Genomic DNA, 19,372 nt, shown 5'->3' with positions numbered 1-19,372 from the left:
AGAGAGATTATAAGCTCTGTAAGGGCTGGAATTTAGAAATGGTGTGAGGCACAAAACATAGTATACTTTATAAAGTACTGGAGGACTCAGATATATTTGGCCTATGCTTGTTCATTGACTAACAGAATACTTGTGACCCTTCCTTCTTTCTAATTTAGGGGCCTTCTTCATTTCTGCTAGTTCTATTCTAAAAACATAGTAAAACAGGGTAATTTTGTGCTATAGTGGGCATTTGTGATTTAGAGGGAGATATGCTAATAAATGGTATTTTTATTATTATTTTTGATGTACAATAATTTACTAATCTATTCCTGTTGTTAGACTGTTTAGATTTTTTTTCCTGTTTATACTCTGATGAGTAATGGTTCAACTGAGTACTTCTGTTCAAAAGCATGGTGTACTTTGGTTGAATTATTTCCTTCTTATACATCCCCTAGAAGTTAGATTGTTGGATCAAAAGGTACGAACATCTTTATAGACAAAGTCATATTGTTAGCAGTGATTTACAGTGCTAACTACAGCTTACGAGTACATCAATTTCACTAATTTTTCTCCTCATTGCAATATAAAGCTCCTCTGTCTTTCTAACAGTCTCCCTTTTCTATAGCCAAGGACAAGCCACATATTTTATTTATTAGAGTATAACAAACATTTCTTGGCACCAACTCAAGTCCACTTTAATTGTAAGGGGTTTTTGGTTTTTTTCCATTTCCAGTCCCAAGGTGCAGCAAATCTCGTTGGTTAAATATAGAAATGAAATAATCTGTTAGCTACTAATAGGAGGAACACGCCATTTCTTTTGTAACTCAGTGTATGATTAATGACAATAGATGGATTATGACCACGACATATTACCAAAAAGCATTTCTTCCACCTGATTTCCATGATATGAAGTCAATAAATGAGTAACCTATTTAATAATCTTCACAACAGTACCATTTCAGAGGTGACAGAAATGTACACAAAGAAGTAAAGAGACTTGCCCAGAGGTACCAGGCGCAAGTGTCAGAGTGGAGGTTCCAGAGTCCAAATGCTTAAAGTAGCACATTATATTGCCTGTCGTTATGTTCCCTCTTTGCAAACTCAGCTTTTCTTTGATTCAATAACTACAATTTATGTGTAATTATTACCTGTATTATATGTACATGTTTACATATATACATATATATATACCTCATATGTAATTCACAAATTTACATATATACCTACTACATGCGATAACTGTATTTCAAGTGACATACACAGCCAGTTGTAGTTGTATAGTGTGGTAATGTTAGTCAGGTTATAGTCTGTACTACTGGTAATTAGTTTAATGATATTCCCCTTACCAAATTTATAAAATAGGCCCAAATTAAAGCTATTTTTACTAAAATTGCTACAACTATACTTTAAACTGACCAATTCCAAAATTATATATCAAACTATGCTTTCCAGTTACTTTGTTTGCAAAAAAAACCCAAAAAACAAAAAAAGAAAACCTTTTTTTTTTTTTGTAGCTACTGTAATTTATTACAAATGGATAACACAATAAAAGCATATTCAACAGAATTCTGTAAAAACACATTGTGGTCTTTAATAAGACAGGACTATTCACCCACATATTAGTATTCAAAATGAGATATTCTTTTGTTTGGGAAAATTATTGTTATGAATTAATTGCCTTGTACTTGTTTGCCTTAAATGAATTCATACATTTTTCCATAAATCACTTACTGTATGTAGTACTTTTAGAGAATGATGATATCTGAACAGCAGCTAAACCACCTAAACTTTTCAGTTACTCAGATTTTATTCCACCTTCTAGGTGTTCTTTGCTAATGATGTACATTTATCATAGTGAATATTCTACTTTGTTGTAGAATAGAAAGAAACTTTAAAACTTAGAGCACTGTTTGTTTGTTTGTTTTTTTCCAAGTAAACATCAATCTTTATAGCTGGTGATAGTAGACACTCAGTGAATTAATGAATAAATGTGTCAAGCATTAAATCAGCTTCTTGTTTGGATAGGCTGTGCTATAGAGGACTTAGTCACAAGTGACAGAATTAGCTTAAGAGGAGAGATAATTTATTGGCTCATTATATGGGAATTCCTAGGAATGGTTTCTGGCTTCTGATATAGCTACATATAGCAGTCCAAATGATGTAATCAGGATTATTTCTAAGTTTCACTTTCCTCTATGATGACTTCCTTCCTCAGGGACCTTCTTACCATGTAAAGATGATTGCCAGCAACTCTAGACTTGTATCGTTTGCACAAACAGCAGTCCAAAAAGAAGAGCAGCCCTCTCCATCCCAGCAGTTGTATAACAAATTTCATGGCTTTTGGGGGGAGTTCTAAAGGTGTACCCTTTAGACCAAGCATTGTGACTGCAGAATAGGGTAGTCTTCATGGCCAACTCTGGGTCACATCCCTACCCTTTCCACCCATCCAGAGTAGAGAACACACTGTGATTGATAGCCCCCTGGAAACATCTGGGATGGGAGAGGAGCACTCTTCATTAGGAAGATGGTACCAAGTAGATTAAAACAGATGTCCTCTACATTCCGTCTTTTGATCAAATAACACATTTGAACCTATGTACTCATATGTACTTTCTCTTTTTCATAAATTTTATAAATAAAATTTCAAAGGAGTCACCACCTAACATAAGGCAACCATTCCATTTACAACTAATGATACATTTAACTTCTCCAAGTAGACTTCCCAAAGTTCAGTCTAGTTGCTGCATCTAGCTACAAGTTCTGGATCTCTAGGTGATATGTTGATCAGTCGTAGATGTGCCTTTTTATATCCTGGCAACTTATGACGGTTATTTTGCTGAACCTTCCCTCAACAACTTGATATCTAATACTTTATTATCAATCTCATTCAATCTTTCCAATAATCCTGGGAGGCCAGTATTACAGATTTTACAGTTGAAGAATCAGGCTCAGAAATTAGTTTACTTGCCCATTGTCATACAGCTAGTATTGTAGAATCCAGATTAGGTCCCAGGTTTGACCTGTTGGGAAAGTTAAGTATACCTTCTTAATAATATTCTATTCATATTGTCTCTAAACACCTGAAGTTCAGTCATATGGGAGGTGCTCTTTAGTTTTCGTTAGTTCCTTATTTATCTACCAGAGCAATGGTTGAAAGATGAGTTGAGATAGCAACAAAGCCCGATGTTCTTTATAGAGCGTTTGACTCCAGATAGTTGATAGATGTCAACTACTTTCTTCTTTAGGTAAAACAGTAACTGCAAAACAGGCCACGAAGTAGGAAGTGTTTGATTTACTTACTCTTAATTGAGATAAATAATTATTTGTTTCCAAAATGGTGCTTATAAGTAAAGGATCTTTACTTAAAAAAGAAATCCTTATAGTACGAGCATATAGACAAATTGAAAATTGGGTATTAGTTATTTCCAGGTACTAGAATAAAAATACAGGACTCTCCAGGAACAAGCACCTGGTAATAATTGAAGTGTACTTATATGAGAAGGTTAGCAATTCATACATTAAAAATTAAATTTTAAAAAGGCTAACCTTCAAAGCTTTTCTGAAGCCAGAGCATTAGACATTCAAGAGATTGAAAAATCTGACTTCAAGGTTCAAGCCAAACTTCTGAGTTTGGAACTCAATTAGTTTGGAAATATGAGTTTAGTGAGAGTTGTACTGTTATGATAAGTCTTCATTTAACATCATCATTAGGTGCTTGGAAAGTGCAACTTTAAGCAAAATAATGTATAACGAAACTAATTTTACCATGGTCAGATTGCTATAAACAAGAGTTAAGTTTCTATAACATATGTCTGGTCATAAAAACGTCACCAAACTTCTAAATAAAGACCCAAAACACTTCTAATATTAAACACTGAAATTGAGTTATACATACATTTAAGAAAGGTTAATAAAAACAAGTAAGATCATTATTTTCTAAACCACTTATTTCAGTTCAGGATCACAGGAGGCTGGAGCCTATCTGGGTATTTGAGTTAATATCGGAATTACAAGGCACAAGGTAGACACCAACCCTGAACAGGACACCCTTCTATTGCAGGATGCACTCACACACACATCCACCCACACTCAGACTGGGATATAGTTTAGACACTCCAATTCGCCTAATGTGCACATCTTTGGGCTGTGGGAGGACACTGGAGTACTCAGAGAAAACCTACACAGACATGGGGGATCGCACAAACTCCACACAGACAGTGGATCCAGCCAGGAATCGATTTTTTTTTTCTCATCAATGTTCTAATGATAAAACGTTGAACAAAACGATGTTATTTGAGGACCTGCTGTACTTCAAGAACAGCCGGATGGTAAAAAGTAGCCCATAATGACTCTAAAGAAACCTGTAGAGCACTGATTCTCAACAGTGGATAATTTTGCCCCCAGGGAACATTAGCAATATCTGGCAATATTTTGAGTTGTCACAACTGGGAGGTGGGGGGATAGTGAGTAAAAGGCCAGGGATGCTGCTAAACATCGTACAATGCACTGATGGCCTCCCACTACAAAGAGTATTTGGCCCATAATGTCAACAGTGCTAAGACTAAGAAATCCTGCTGTAGAATCTTCCTTGTCCAAGGACATATGTATAGTAAGCCAAACAACCAACATTTCATGAGCTTATACTATGTGTCTTCCATTGAAGATTTAAAAAAATATATCTAGATAGATATATAGGTAGATAGAGCTAATGACCCTGCTCTAAGAAGATCTGAGAAGAGGAGATAGATAAGAAAAATAACAACTACAAGCAACTGTTAGTGTAGACACTGTGCTTTGAAATAACAGACAAAGAATATTTGCATAAATGAGTGATCCATGAGCAGAACTTCTGAGTATGAATTAGTCATGGAACCAGCCCAGATTCAAGGGAAGGGGAACTAGATCCCACCTCTCAATGAGAAGCATGGCAAAGAGTTTATGGTCTTCTTCTTCTTTTTGCTTCTTTTCAGCAAATAAATATTACAGTACTGTGTATATAACTTGAGTGTATATAATGAGTACTTAACAGGAGCATCTGGCACATAGTAAGTATGTAGTAAATGTTAGCTATAATTAGTACTATTTTAACTTTTTGGAACAGTAGATGAGCCTTATCATTTACTATTCTCTCTACTTAGAAAAGTCTTCCCTGGGATGGATAGATGGATGGATGGATGGATGGATGGATGGATGGATGGATGGATGGATGGATATAGAGAGGTGGAAAGAAAGAAGGAAGGAAATGACATAACTTTTAATTCCGATATTAACTCAAATACCAACTTATCAGAGATGCTTCCCCTGACTACCCTATATCTCTACCATCTTTTCTCCATCAGCTCTCTCATCTACTCTGAGTTTATTTTTCTTTGTAGTACATATACATTATATATTTATTGTCTGTCTTCATTAGAACAAGGTATTTGTTTTTTCAGTACTGTATACTCAGCACCTACAACACTTGGCACATAGTAGGTGTTTAGTGTAAATATGTCGAATGAATGAATAAGTGAATGAATAACCAAAAAAGCCCAACTCTTTTACTAAAGGCATCTTGATATCACTTTTAGAATACGATACATTAAAAGACTATACACTATTTATTTCAAACTGATCTTAGCCACATGAATGCTGTCATAATTATGTCTTCCCATGAGAGTTGACCATCAGAGTCTATGTGCTCTTGAGAAGCAGGGACAATATCATCTTAAGCTTTTTGCCAGTGGTGTGTTCCTAAGTAGGTGGTGAACTCATGGGTATAGGGGACATATCTATTGCTATTGTATTCTGCTTTTCAGCAAATAAATATTACAGTACTGTGTATATAACTTGAGCATCATAAATGTTTAATGATTAAATTAGAAGATAGGGCTCTGCGATTCAGTTTTCCAAGATAATTTCTTGCATCATTTTTGTTATATAATAAAGCCTTATTGACTGTTGAAATATGCCTACTCATCATGCTTGCCTTATGGAATATTATCAAATAACCACCTTTGCACTTTTTTTAGAGTGACAATCTTAGAATTGAGAATCGCCCTTTGCCTCCAATCTAAGTGAGACTATATTTGTGGGTAGGACATTTCTGGTGACCTAGGTTTTCTTTAAATTTTAGAATACGTTTAGATATACAGGAGTTGCAAAGATAATGCAGAGAGTTCCTATATACTCTACAGGTTCACTCACTTTCCCCTCTTGTTAACTCTTACATGACTATAGTAAATTTGTCACAACTAACGAACCAATATTGTTGTAGTAAAATGAACTAAAATCCATGCTTTTATTCCAGGGCGACCTAGTTTTAAAGGTTATTTCTAATAATTTCTAAAAAATGGAAATCAGTATTGAATGTCCACACTAGATAGTGGCTTCCTGATTCTTAAAAGAAATGAAGTAACTTTGCGACCAATGGTGCTGATCCAGATATAGGGGGCTTATAATATTGTGGGCTTGAAATCCAAGTGTGGGAATCTTATAGCTTAATATTTTATTTGTAAATTGAGTATTAATAAATATGACAGGGTGGAGCTTAATCACTCTTAAAGCTGTTGTTGCCTGAGAGATATGATACTATGACATGGTTTCTTCTTTGTAGATAATCTATCCAAAAAACATTGGAAACGTGCCCTCCTGGGACTGAATTGAAACTTAATTTAGGACACAGAATACGGAGCCAATAGATAAGGAGCTAATTTCTGCAATTCAGATTGGTATCAGTTTAGTCTAATTCTTTCCTTTAGGACGGTCCAATTTAATATTAAATTTTATACTGGAACATATTAGAGATATGGTTATTTTGCTACTTCAGTGGAACCTTTTAATCAGCTTTAAAGCAGCCCTGAGTAAAGTAAAAACTTAATCCTATCTCTCTTTTTAGGGCTTTTTTAGTTTGTCCTCAAAGCAGAAAAAGCAGCAGTGAAGCAGTACTGTTCCTTAAAGACTCTGCTTTTATTAAATTTTCTTCAATAATCTTCCCTAGTCTTTTTTTACTGCATTATTTGAACCATAAAATAAATAAAAATTGTACTCAAATGAAATTTTAAAATTAATGAAGCTTTGGAAACACCCCAAACCTCAGAACATATATTTTTCCCTAGTTTATTTTTTAAACTCTAGCAAGTAGGTCAGTAGAAATACCTCCCTTTAATTGGAGTAATTAGAAATGGAAAATTATAGGAGTAACTCAATTTGACGTATAGATTTAAATAAGATGAATTATACTGGGATTAATATCATTTAAGGGTCTGAATTTAAATAAGATGCATTTAAGCATAGCTTATAATTTCTTCTTGAAAGATTTTAATAGCAGAGAGAAGGCCTGAGTGTTGGAATATATCAATACATAGGAGAAATTTTGCCACAAAATATAATAGATATGTCGGAGGGAGCAGTATTCTCACCAAATAAGTTTGAGAAATATTAAGTTGAACAAATTTAAGAAGTTGTCCACAGGATTTCTCAGGGTCTTTATTATTTTCTGAATTTTTAAGAGAGGGCATATATAGGATACCCTGCTTCCTCAACTTATTTATGCTTAGATCACTTAGTAACATTCCCCCCAAGACAATAAGTATACATACATGACCTGTTTTAGGAACTTATACCTTTGAAAATGTTGAGGATTTATTTTTCCCAGTTATAGTGAAGATGTGATATCATTCATATATGTTGCTTATCCCCAATTCTATGCCTTCAAGATGTTTTCCCACTGTATACTATGCAGGTATTATATCCAACCCTGTGCTCACCACCTTCCTTCTGTTCATTAAAGTGTGATTTCCAAACATGATTGAATGTCAGAAATACCTGAGCTTTTTTAAAAGGTTAAGATTCCTGGGCCCTAACCCTGGTTATTATTCAGTAGAAATGTCACTGTGTTCAGGATTTGGCATTTATGGCAAACTTTCAGGAGAGTCTGATGCAGCCAACACTGGTCCTACAATTGGTGCTTTGGAACTGTTGAACTAAAAGTGTGCATGTTTTAAGTGGGTGATTGGCTTTGGGATGCAGTTAGTTTGTGGTTATAGAACACATGGGTTAACCATCCCATACTAGAGAGAATTGCAGCTTTGACCTCCATTAACCCTATAAGATGATATGCTGTCTACAAGCTAATGTGAAACAATTGCCGTTATCCTTTAAGAAAAGCAGAGTACTCCTAAGGGAGCTTTTGATCACCTTTCTAAGAAAGAAATACCACATATAAGATTACCATTTGTTTTTAGTTAGCTTGAATAGCTCTCTTATGGATGGTATTTTATTTATACTTTGGAAAGAAGTACTGGTTTATATTTACTCATGGTGCCATCTAAGAATATATTCTCTCCCAGCCTCCTGCTAATAGATAGACATTTAACCTTAAGAAGCAAATAGGCTAAGATCCTATCTCATTTATACTTTGATTTATGTGAACACTGACAATGGCTTTTCTGTTAAAACTATATGGCTGTACTCTCTGCCTGGTATAACAATTCCATATTCCTGGAAATTCTCTTTTTGTATCCTACAAATACAGCTGGAAAGGAGCAATATGAACAATTACTAGTGTTTTGAGAGGCACCTAGTCTTAATATATCTTGGTCAAATTGTGTTGTATTAGCAATAATACATGAAACAACTAGGCACACTCATTAAAATTAGGAAATATTCATCACTGTTTTAAAATTATCCTTCAATGAGACATGAAACAGAAATAAAAGATATAATTATTAAAAATTGGAGATAAATTTTTACTACTTGCAAACAAAATTGTATACATTAAAAACCCGAGAGAAGTTAAAAAATAAAATTAATATGTTTAATAAACTGATTAGATATCAGAGGCATCCAAAAATCCACATTCATTTGGATATAAACATTGTTTGATATATACAGTCTTGCTATTGCTGTGTATTTTATTGATTGGTGAAATAACAAATAGAAAAAATATTTGCACTCGCAGGTTAGAGAATCAGGAGAGAGGCAGGGCCATAAAAACTAAGGGAGAAAAATGTTGTAAGGAGGGCTTAACAACCATGGTGAATGTCATAGAGACATCAATTAAAGTGAATCCTGTGGATACTACTGATGGTCTGGAGATCACTGGCTTCCTTTGTCAGGGCCACGTTGGTGACGTGAAGGAAGTGGAAGCCAGACCAAAGTGGTTGGAGAAGGAATGTAATGTAAGAGCCAGAACATCTATTTGAGTTTGTAATGGAAGAAAAAAAGAGTTTGAGAATTTTTTGTTGTTGCTATTTTGTCATTTTGTGGATTTTCAGAACCCTTCATTATGTCCCATGTGAGACTAGAAACTCCTCAGAGGCAGGCCTTGCCTCTGTGAGCCCTGCAGTGCGTGGTACTGCCTTGAATGTGTGAGGCACTGTCTGGCTTTACGTTTAACTCACGCCTGTCAATGAAAGTGTTCGTACACTTGATAGTAGGCAAAGTAGGGAATAAATTTCAGGGCGTTCTCATTGACTCAGTTAGGCAGCCCTGGCTTCGAGACATGCTGTCCCTGTGCCAACATCAGCAGTTGTGCTGTGCTCATCTATCTGTTGGCCCTCACCAGTCTCACTACCTTTGTTCATGGTCTGCTGTTGGGCTTTTTTACAGCTATGAAACCTACATAGTGGAACATCGCGATGCTTCTGTAAGATGTGTGATGAGGAATAGAGTTCGGCTTTGGAGTGCTCGGAACCAGAGATACTGCCGAGGACTCGGAGCCCAGCCCTGACCACGAGCGCGCCCACACACAATGAACAAATTGAATTTCCATAACAACAGAGTCATGCAAGATCGTCGGAGTGTGTGTATTTTCCTTCCCAATGATGAATCTCTGAACATCATCATAAATGTGAGTAGATCCCACTTAAGGAATGTTTAAATATCTGTGTTCCCACCAGTGACCACATTCAAGTTATGGCTTGGTTAAGCATGAAGTCATTACAGAATAAGACCTTTACCAAGGTGGTGGATTGAGATGTTAAAGTATTCTACACAAGTTAAACTTTGAATTATGGCTTAAGTGCAACAGCCTTCCACATTCTCTCACCCAGGGTAAAGTTAGAGAATATTGGTTACTATATTATAGAAAAACAAACACTTGGCTATTTTTAAACTTTTTATTAAAATATAATTTTATTGATATATAATATGAATTTGCTTTTTAAATACTCTTGAGTTGTACCTACACACATGAAATCATAATAATTGCTAGCTTTTTAGTATGCGTCTTGATCTTTGTTTTAATAGTAGCCTAAATCTAGTCAGTTTCAAGCATAGGCTGTGCATTTGAGCACTAAGGTATCACTGATGGTTCATGAATAAGAGTTAACCCTCTTAGTTCACCTGGACATTGAGGAATATGACTTTTTTTTTTCAACTTTTAAAATTGGGTTATAATTTATATGCAGCAAAGTATAGGAATCTTAAGTGTGCAGCTCAGTGAATTTTTGCAAGTGTGTACATCCATGTAACCATCATCCAGCTGGAGATATAGTACATTTCCAGGCCCCCTACAAGCTCTTTTATGAGTCTTCCTAGTCAATAATCTCTACCCAAAGAGTAACAACTATTCTACCTCTATCGCCATTGAGTAATTTTGTTTGTTTCTGAACTTCACGCTGCTGAAATTATGTGGTGTGTTCTCTTTTGCATATGGCTTCTTTCACTCAACATTTGGCCTGTGAAATTCATCCATTCTGTTACATGTTACCATAATTCTTTCTTTTTCATTGTTGTATAATCTTTCATCGTGTAACAATATGCTCAATTTCTTTGTCCATCATTGTTGATGGACGTTGGGTTATTTTAAGTTTGGGGCTATTATGAATAGAAATGTTATGAATATTTTATGTGTATGCACATGTGTATATTTCTGGGCTTATACCCAAGAGTAGAATTGTGGATCCTAAGGTATAGATATGTTTGGCTTTGATGGAGACTGCCAAACAATTTTATGACAATCAATATCATGCCTATCATTTTTCAACTTCTCTCCATATTATCAACTTTCATATTCCTTCTTTTACTGGTTGTATTCTGATGGAATTAAGGAAAAAATTGGCTTAATGCATGTCTTGAATTAGTTTTCCTAGCTATATGCTACTGTATTTTTAACCCAATTGCTATATAAGATAATATTTTTAAATGTTATATTTAATATATATGACATGAATAGCCCCATTAAAAAATTTAGCTATGAAAAGGTTCTGCTTATTACCATAATTATTTTTGGCTTTATTCTGACAGTCACCACAGTTTCTTGACTTACTAATGTAACCTTGTTTTTGCTCATAGGGGTTATCTGAGAATCAAACCTTGAATGAACTTTGTCATCCATTGGGCAGAATTTGTTAGCTACATTCCTGTTCAGGCTAGCTGAGTTGTTTTTACTATGTGAAATGATAGACTTATTTTTGCAGCATTTGGTTTTTAAAACCTAATAAAAATTGGCAACATATCCCTCTATTTCACTGTGGGCACTGGCAAAATATATTAAAATGTAATTTACTTATATATGTGAATGTGCTATTTGAGTTCTCTTATATAGTTATAGAAAACAATATCCACTGAATTTTAAAAATGTACATAATCAGTCATGTAGCATATGCACTTAAGAAACTTCTCTCAGTTCCATTTCTGCCTTTTCACCTGGCAGAGTATGTATACGTGTGTGTGTACATGCATACAGGATATGGAATAAAAAACCTTGCTCATCACAGGTAAGCGGAAGGAAGACTAATCTAACTTCATGAGGAAAGCTAAAAATTGACTAATTTTCTAGGAAATTTATTTATACTAAAATCTCAGGTGAGGAAGATAATGATGGAGAACAGATCGAAAGATAGCCAATTCATTCTTGTAGATCAGTGCTTTTTAAAACTTTAATGTACATCAGCATTATTTGGAGATGTTAAATATTCAGACCACTGTACTCCTTGGAGATGCTGCTATAATAAGTCTAGGGTAGGACACAAGACTCTGCATTTAACAAGATCCCCTAAAGAGGTGCTATAGATAGTTTATAATCTTAAGCTCCCCAGGCAAAGACCTTTATCCAGCATCACTTAGTTTCTTTGACTCTACATAACTCTGTTTACTAGATTGCATTTTTGACTTTGCCTCAGTTGCCTAGACCTTAGGAAAGTACATGACATATAGTAAATGAAAATAAATGTTGGTGGTTGTTAGTAATAATAATATAGTTATCTTTGTTCAGAAATGTTATGATTATTCATATTTTGACTCTACACTTTACTAGTTTTGTGATCTTTAGACAAGTTACTTAAGCTGACTCACCTTACTCACTTGTAAAAGCAACTTGCTTAGTACCTAGCACATAGTAGGCATTTGATTTATATTAGCTCCCTTTCTGTCTTCCCTTTATGAATAATAATTGAGGGGCCATATTGTAGTGATAAGACATTAATGTATTTAAAACACACAGACCTGAATTTAAATCCCACGTCTGAATGACTTTTGGAAAGTGTATTAAACCTCCTTCAGCTTCATCTTCACTTATAAAATGGGAATCGTACCTATGGTACAGGGTGATTGTGAGAATTAAGGGTTAGCATATAGCATAATTCCTGACACATAGATAGTAGCTGCTATTATTATTTTAATTCCTTACTCAAGGATTAATTTTATACTTATTCAATTCCTTCTTTTACATAATTAGTATAATTCCTTCAGGATTGTCAGGACTATGAGCCATATATCCTCATGATTAAGGAGAGACCTATGTAGAAATCTCCACTCTGTGACTTACTCTGCAACCTTGGACAAGTTAGGGTTTTTTGTTTGTTTGTTTGTTTGTTTTGCCTCAGTTTCCTCATCTATAAAATGGAGATAATCTTACTCTCCTCGCAGGGACATTGTGAGGATTTAAAGATACAACATGCAGGAAGTGCTTATTGCAGTGCCTAGAACCTGAGAATTGCTCAGTAAATTAGCTTCATAGAGTAGCACTTCTTTTAATTTCTTTGAGCTGTTTGCTCGTTTCTTTAGGGTACTCTATTAATGAAACTCTACTAGTGAAAATGGAGAGTCCTAACCCCAGATAGGCCTATTCTTATTCCAGGTCACGTAGACTTCTCTGCCATGCCCAGGCTGTTGAACCAAAGGAGAGAGAGACTCAGTTAAGGAGTATGGTGGCCCTTCACTGCTAGGAAACCAGTTTAAGGTTGCCAAAGGCCTGTCTTTTTCTACAAAGTGTTATTTTTGTATTCAGAAAATAGCAGTTGATATTTGTAGATTTGCGGTATAACAAATCAACTGTAGCATTAATGGTCTGATTTATTTTTTAATCATTTCTAAAGAGTTTTTGTTTTTATTTTTTAAAACAAAGAAAGTTTGTTCTCTGACAAATGTAGTTGATAGAATGTTGTCTTTCTGCATGAGGGGTAAATTTTGTGCTTTGGTCATTCAAAATTTTCTATGAGTCGAACTAATATGGGCTGTTTTGAATTATGTTAATCATCAGATAAATATTAAATATGAAAACTTGGAAAATTTGGGAAATGAAATCATGGGTAAACGCGAGAGCCACCAAATTTTTGAGTGATATAAATTGTGGCCAAGAGCTAAGACTTCACTAAGACTAGAGTGAACAGTTCTTTTTTTCTGGAACATATTTTAAACATTCTTGACCAATCATTGACATTTAAAATCAAAAGCTGTATTATTAAAAAGTTCCATATAGAGTATATTTTTAGATAATGCTTTAATTCTTATTCTTAATACCTCATACTCTATAGCACTTTTTGAAAGTTTTCATTGCTTCTGAAGCTTAAAGAACTTGAAAAATTTCACAATCAGCTACATATAACCTTAAAGACTCATAATATGCCAATACAAAAATCTCAAGCTTGTTTTCACAGCAGGTAAGACTTCAGAGCCGTAGCCTTATTTAATTGTAGTTTTTAAACAAGAAGGCTGTGCTTACTTGATAGTTTTTAAAGAGCTTTATCGGTACGCTTCAAATACTTGATTTAATCTCACAGAATAGCAATAATTATGCGTGATGTGTGGAGGAAATGTACAGTGTTAGTTGAACACCAGTTACACAATACAACATAGTTTATATGCAGTTTGTGGTTTAGAATTTTTCCATTAACTTTTAATCACATTTTATCCTGAGTGCTTTGTATATTACATTTTAAAATATAGTCAAAACTAAGGATTTAAGATGCCCTAGACTATATGATATTTTGTCACAAATTTGTAGTATACAGTTCATTTTTATATAACAAGTGATACTTTTTCCTTTATCATTCTATTTATTTAAACTTATTTGTAAAGTGGAATTATGGTAGTATAAAATTCAAAATCCAAAGTCTTTTTAATGAATGAAGATGATAACGATTTCCTCCTGGCAAATATATTCTCCCAGTAGTATTGGTGGGTTTGCATTAATACATTTTCCCTAAGTTCTTGAATGGTACTTTTATAAAATGATGCTTACTGCTCAGTGAATCGGAGTCTGTAGTCATGGAACAGAATGAAGGTAAGGAGCCCACAGGGAAATCAGACTCTTGGCTCTCCTTCATCAAACATTTACTGAGTGCATATATATCTTGAATATAAAATAAGACACTGTCTCAGCTTCAGTGAGTTCCTGGTGTTTCTAAACAGCTGAATTTGTGCTGCTCTGGCCTTTCATAAACACCTTTTACACTTTCTAGTAGATACGGTGCTTTAGATTAGTTGCCATTTAGTAGTTAGCATGGAAAAGAGTAGTAAACCTGTTTCTCTTACTCCGTTTGTCATTATCACAATTCTGAATTGTTTGGCTTTCAGTTATCTCAGCATGTTTTTATTTTCTGAATCTGAGTCACATATTAAGGTATGATAAAAGGTCATTAATTCAGAGTTAACTACTTTAGAATTCATAATATTTAAAACTGTGATTGGCATCACTATCATTGAAGACAGAATTTGTAAGTGATAGTACAAATGAGAGGAGAAATCCCACATATAAAATATATAGCTACAATGACAAACTGTCATGTTGCACATATTTTAATATACACATAAAATGTTATAATACACAATTGAGCAAAGTTTTGAGTTGTTGCCTTTGCCACTACTAACTATATGACTCTAAGCTTTCTGGGTTTATTTTCTACTTCTATAAAATGAAGAAATTGACCTGTATGGTTTCTTAAAGTCAATCTCAACTCTAGTAAGCTTTAGCGATTCTGAATTCAACAAGACTAACTCAGCAGAGCTAATATCCCTCAAAACACTTCATTAAACATTTGAGAAGTTTTAAAACTATATCTTTTAAAGACTTTTATCATTCAGCATGTGACTTTTCAGAATAATTTATCCCTAGAGTTCCAAATTAATATGGTTTTATGATGTTTGAATTATACTAGAATTCAGAAAAGGAACCTGGTTTAGGTACCTAAAAGTTAAGACAATAAAGTGATTATTTAAGATAAATAAAATCTAGGAATTAATTCATTGTATAGTATATAGTATTTTGCTAAGACCATCAAGAGGAAAACTTTCCTTGTAAATATACTTGGTAGTTACTACTTTTGATAATGTGACTAGGCTATTTTGGATTCCTTCTGAAAATTTTATCATGCACTATAGGTTTAGACTGAGGCCTTGTCCGTGTATCATAAGATTTATGAGTCTTGTACAAGACTGCATTGGTACTTTATTGCCACGTTGTAAAAATTTGTATTCCAATAATTATTATTGAAACACGGTCACAGATTAATGTAAATGATTTCCATAAACCAACAGTTATTTTGTTGTGTCAGCTTGTCCTTTCAAGGAATATATTTAGGATGCATTAAATTGCCTAATCGTGGCATATTATGTAGACTTGGTTGAATTATTATTTCAAGTTATGTTTTTTTTTTTCCTTACAGGTTAAAATTCTGTGTCACCAGTTGCTGGTCCAGGTATGTGACTTACTCAGGCTAAAGGACTGTCACCTCTTTGGACTCAGTGTTATACAGAGTAAGTCTTATTCTTATCTCTGATGGATTTAATCAACTATCCCTAAGGAAATAATGTTTTATAACTGTAACTTAAATTAGGGATACGTTATAAAATTGTGATTGTGAAAATACTCATAAACTGGTCATTTTTAGTCTAGTATTCATTTTTTTAAATTAACTCTTGTGTATATCTTATAAAATTTAGAACTTTAGATCATGTATTTAATATAGTTCAAACTTAAAAATTGTTTCCTCTTTAGGAGTTTGAATTTTATGTGTTTGCTCTTTTGTTTTAATGAACCAAGCTTGATTTTTGTTTCCTTGCACAGAGGGAGCAGCTGGAACTAGTAGGACATTAGCTTGGATGTTTCCTTAATTTAATTTGTAATATAATGTTTGACATTAAAAGAAATTTAGACACAATAAAACTGACTTTCCTCTATTCAAATTCATTTGCTATTGACTGTATAACAAAGCGATCTATAATTTACTCTTATTTGCTGTTTTCCCCTCTTTACTGTGACCTTCTCTTCTTTTCCAGTCAGAATGTATGATTTTGAGATATGGTATCAGTTCCTTCTGCGTACTTTAATTTATGTAGAGAATATTTTTAAGTAAAAGGCTTCATATAAGCTTTCTCTCCCCATAACATCTTAGAGTTAAGTTCCCAGGATTTACCAGTAGCCATTCCTTATAAGCTTTCTTTTTTTAAATCATATTTTAAAATTTCTCTAATCTTTTAGATGCCAAAAACCTTTCATATCTTTGCTCAGTTTTTCAAGGAGACTATTTGTGAAATGTTTTTATATTGGATATGAATTATTATTTCCTACTGCTGAAATTGGTTTAAATCTAAAGGCTTATGATATCTTGAGAATCTGATTAGTACGATAAAATGCTTAGATCTTTCAGGTTGAAAATGTATCATGATCAACTGATAAACAAGGCCCTTCTCCTCCAAAATGTGAACTGTTTTCAGTTGTCTTTTTCGGTGAGACCAGAGAGCATGGAGCAGGGAGGAACATCAGAAACCTATGAATCAACCATTTGTTCTTCATTTTCTTCCTGTGGTAGTTAAAGCAATAAAAACACAAATGCTCAGCTCCATCCTTGTATTAGTGCATACCTCAGTCACTCTTTCAAGAAAGGGTCTAGAAGAAATAAGATGCCCTGTAGATTCTGAATAACTACTTTTATTCTACACTCAAAGTTCATCCTTCTTAGTACAGCTACAGCCAGACTATTGATTTGTTGTCCAACAAGTCAGTCTAATACAACCAGTTTACAGCTTCCTTATGTTTCAAAATAAGAGTTTTTAAGATTTTTTTTTTAAAGAGAGGTTGTAATATGGCGAAAGAACCTTGGAACAAGAATCAGGTGACCTGGTTCCAGTTCCAGTTCCACCACTAACTAGTTGTGTGACTTTAGACATGTCACTTGACTTTTTTCAGTTTCAGCTTTCTCACATGTCAAATGGGAATTACTGTACACCTGCTTTGTAGGATTGATGTGTGCTTGAGAATTCAAGTATAAAGTCGTGGTCAAACGGTCAGATGGTAGAGACATAGTGGTAGTTTAAACCTACATAGGAGCTGTTATGGTGAATAGTCTCAGTTCTGTTCACTATGTTGCTTCTTCATATGGGAACTCAGGCCAAACACAAATCAGATTCAATGGGAGGAAGGCTGTCTGGTCTTGCCTATTTCATGTTTAATCAGTAACATATGAGAGATGGGAGATAGTGTTAATTGATTCGATAAGTGGATTTAAAAAACACTTCTGTCTCTGAGACCTTTTTCTTATCTATTTTATTCAAATTTGTTGACTTAATATTGCCATTTATAGAAAAAGTGTAGCTTTACCCTTCCTGTTCTCTTATGGCATGTTTCCAGTCAAACTCTAGCATTCATTCAGGAGTGACAGTGTGGACAAGTATGTTGTCCTTGGAGTAGTCAAAGAGACACATTTAATACATTTTATGCAGAGTATTCTATGAGCCTGCCCTTTAATGAGGGTTAGAGAAAAAGGGATAATCTTTTTTTTTTAAAAAAAAAAAAGATTTAAAACTTTGTACAAAATAAGAATGCCAAAGGCTTTTCTTGTGAAATAAATCTTTTAAAAGATTCTCTTTGGGAAGTATGAAAATTTTTATATTTTTTACTAGTTTGTTTTCATATGTTTAGATCATTTTAACATGGGTTTTTAGCAGTCTTATTTTCTGTTCATCTTAAGAACATCATTCCCTTGAAGAACTATTTTGGCATTCATTCTTGTTTTGCATAAGATTCTTCTCCTCTTCCCACAAAATCAATCCCAAAGGCAGTGTGAGTAATGGTTTATCATTTTGTCATACTGTGTTTTACATGGAGAACTCACGGAAGGAATAGTCTTGGGGACTATTCTTCACAAAGAATGGGTCAGGCTCCTCCCCTGGGAAATGTGCCATCATCGTTGATGTTCTCTCATTTCTTATACAGCAGTTAAGATGATGTTTCTGTGCTGTTTCATTATTATACACCTATGAGAAGAATCTTCAGTGAGCAAAACAAAAGCACGTTTTTGTAAGACCAAGTACTGCCCCATGTTAGAAGTTACACTATAAGCTAAAATGATCCTACAAACTAAGTAAAAGCAGGAGTTGGAACTAATACTTTTTCTAAATATTAAATATTTTTAATAGTATGTTTTCTGTATTGCAAAAGCAAAATAATTCATAAAGAATCTCATTAATGTCTAGCCCACAGAACTTATTATCTTTTAATATCATGTTGGGTGTTCTTGGTAGTATGTGCATTTAGAGTACATTCACAAATCTTGAGGCTTTTAAAAACCTGTTTCTTTATGTATTCTTTTCTTTAAAAAAAAATCTAACCTTGTCTCCTTTTTTATAATGTGCAGATAATGAACATGTGTATATGGAATTGTCACAAAAGCTTTATAAGTATTGTCCAAAAGAATGGAAGAAAGAAGCCAGCAAGGTACGACAATACGAAGTCACTTGGGTGAGGTTACATTTATGAGCAAAATTATTTTGATTTTTCAAAAGGTTTATTTTAACTATTTTACATTAGAAAAATATCTTAATATTTTATATAGTAGAGAATGGGAAAGGGAAATGAATTATATAAGTCCTAAAATGTCACATTGATGAAGTATTAATATTTCATAGGAAATAATAGATTTTGGATATCTGTTTAAGTAATGTTGGATAATCACTTTTTAGTAATCTTGGGATGTTTTGAAATATAAAGCTTGGCAAAAGTATGTGTTCCTCTTCTGGAGCTGTTGTCAAAACTGATCTAAATATTATTAACAATTTTTGAATCTACTTTTACTCTCCTTACATTTGATTTTTGTCACTTTATTGTACTGGTGCTTTTATTTAGTAAACATCAATTCTGTTTACATGAGGCAGCATTCACAGGGAATTTACCTGGTGTTTTTAGGAT

At 33.9% G+C, this 19,372-nt stretch overlaps 1 protein-coding gene across 5 annotated transcripts in view; it reads left to right on the top strand.

The window, feature by feature from the left end:
* Positions 1 to 19,372, top strand: part of FRMD6 (FERM domain containing 6) — a 71,386-nt gene that overhangs the window by 25,272 nt on the left and 26,742 nt on the right. For 3 of the 5 annotated variants that reach the window (XM_039865131.1, XM_039865129.1, XM_039865130.1), the window contains exons 2-4: positions 9,574 to 9,814; positions 15,852 to 15,942; positions 18,822 to 18,925. In XM_039865131.1, coding sequence (XP_039721065.1) covers positions 9,716 to 9,814; positions 15,852 to 15,942; positions 18,822 to 18,925 — 294 coding nt within the window. In that variant the 5' untranslated portion in view covers positions 9,574 to 9,715. The remainder of the gene's footprint in view (positions 1 to 9,573; positions 9,815 to 15,851; positions 15,943 to 18,821; positions 18,926 to 19,372) is intronic. The other 2 variants (XM_039865133.1, XM_039865132.1) reach the window with 1 other exon arrangement.

Source organism: Pteropus medius, unplaced genomic scaffold, assembly GCF_902729225.1.
Source record: "Pteropus medius unplaced genomic scaffold, Ma_sr-lr_union100, whole genome shotgun sequence".
NCBI classification, from domain to species: Eukaryota; Metazoa; Chordata; class Mammalia; order Chiroptera; family Pteropodidae; genus Pteropus; species Pteropus medius.
This window is presented reverse-complemented; position numbering and strand designations above follow the sequence as displayed.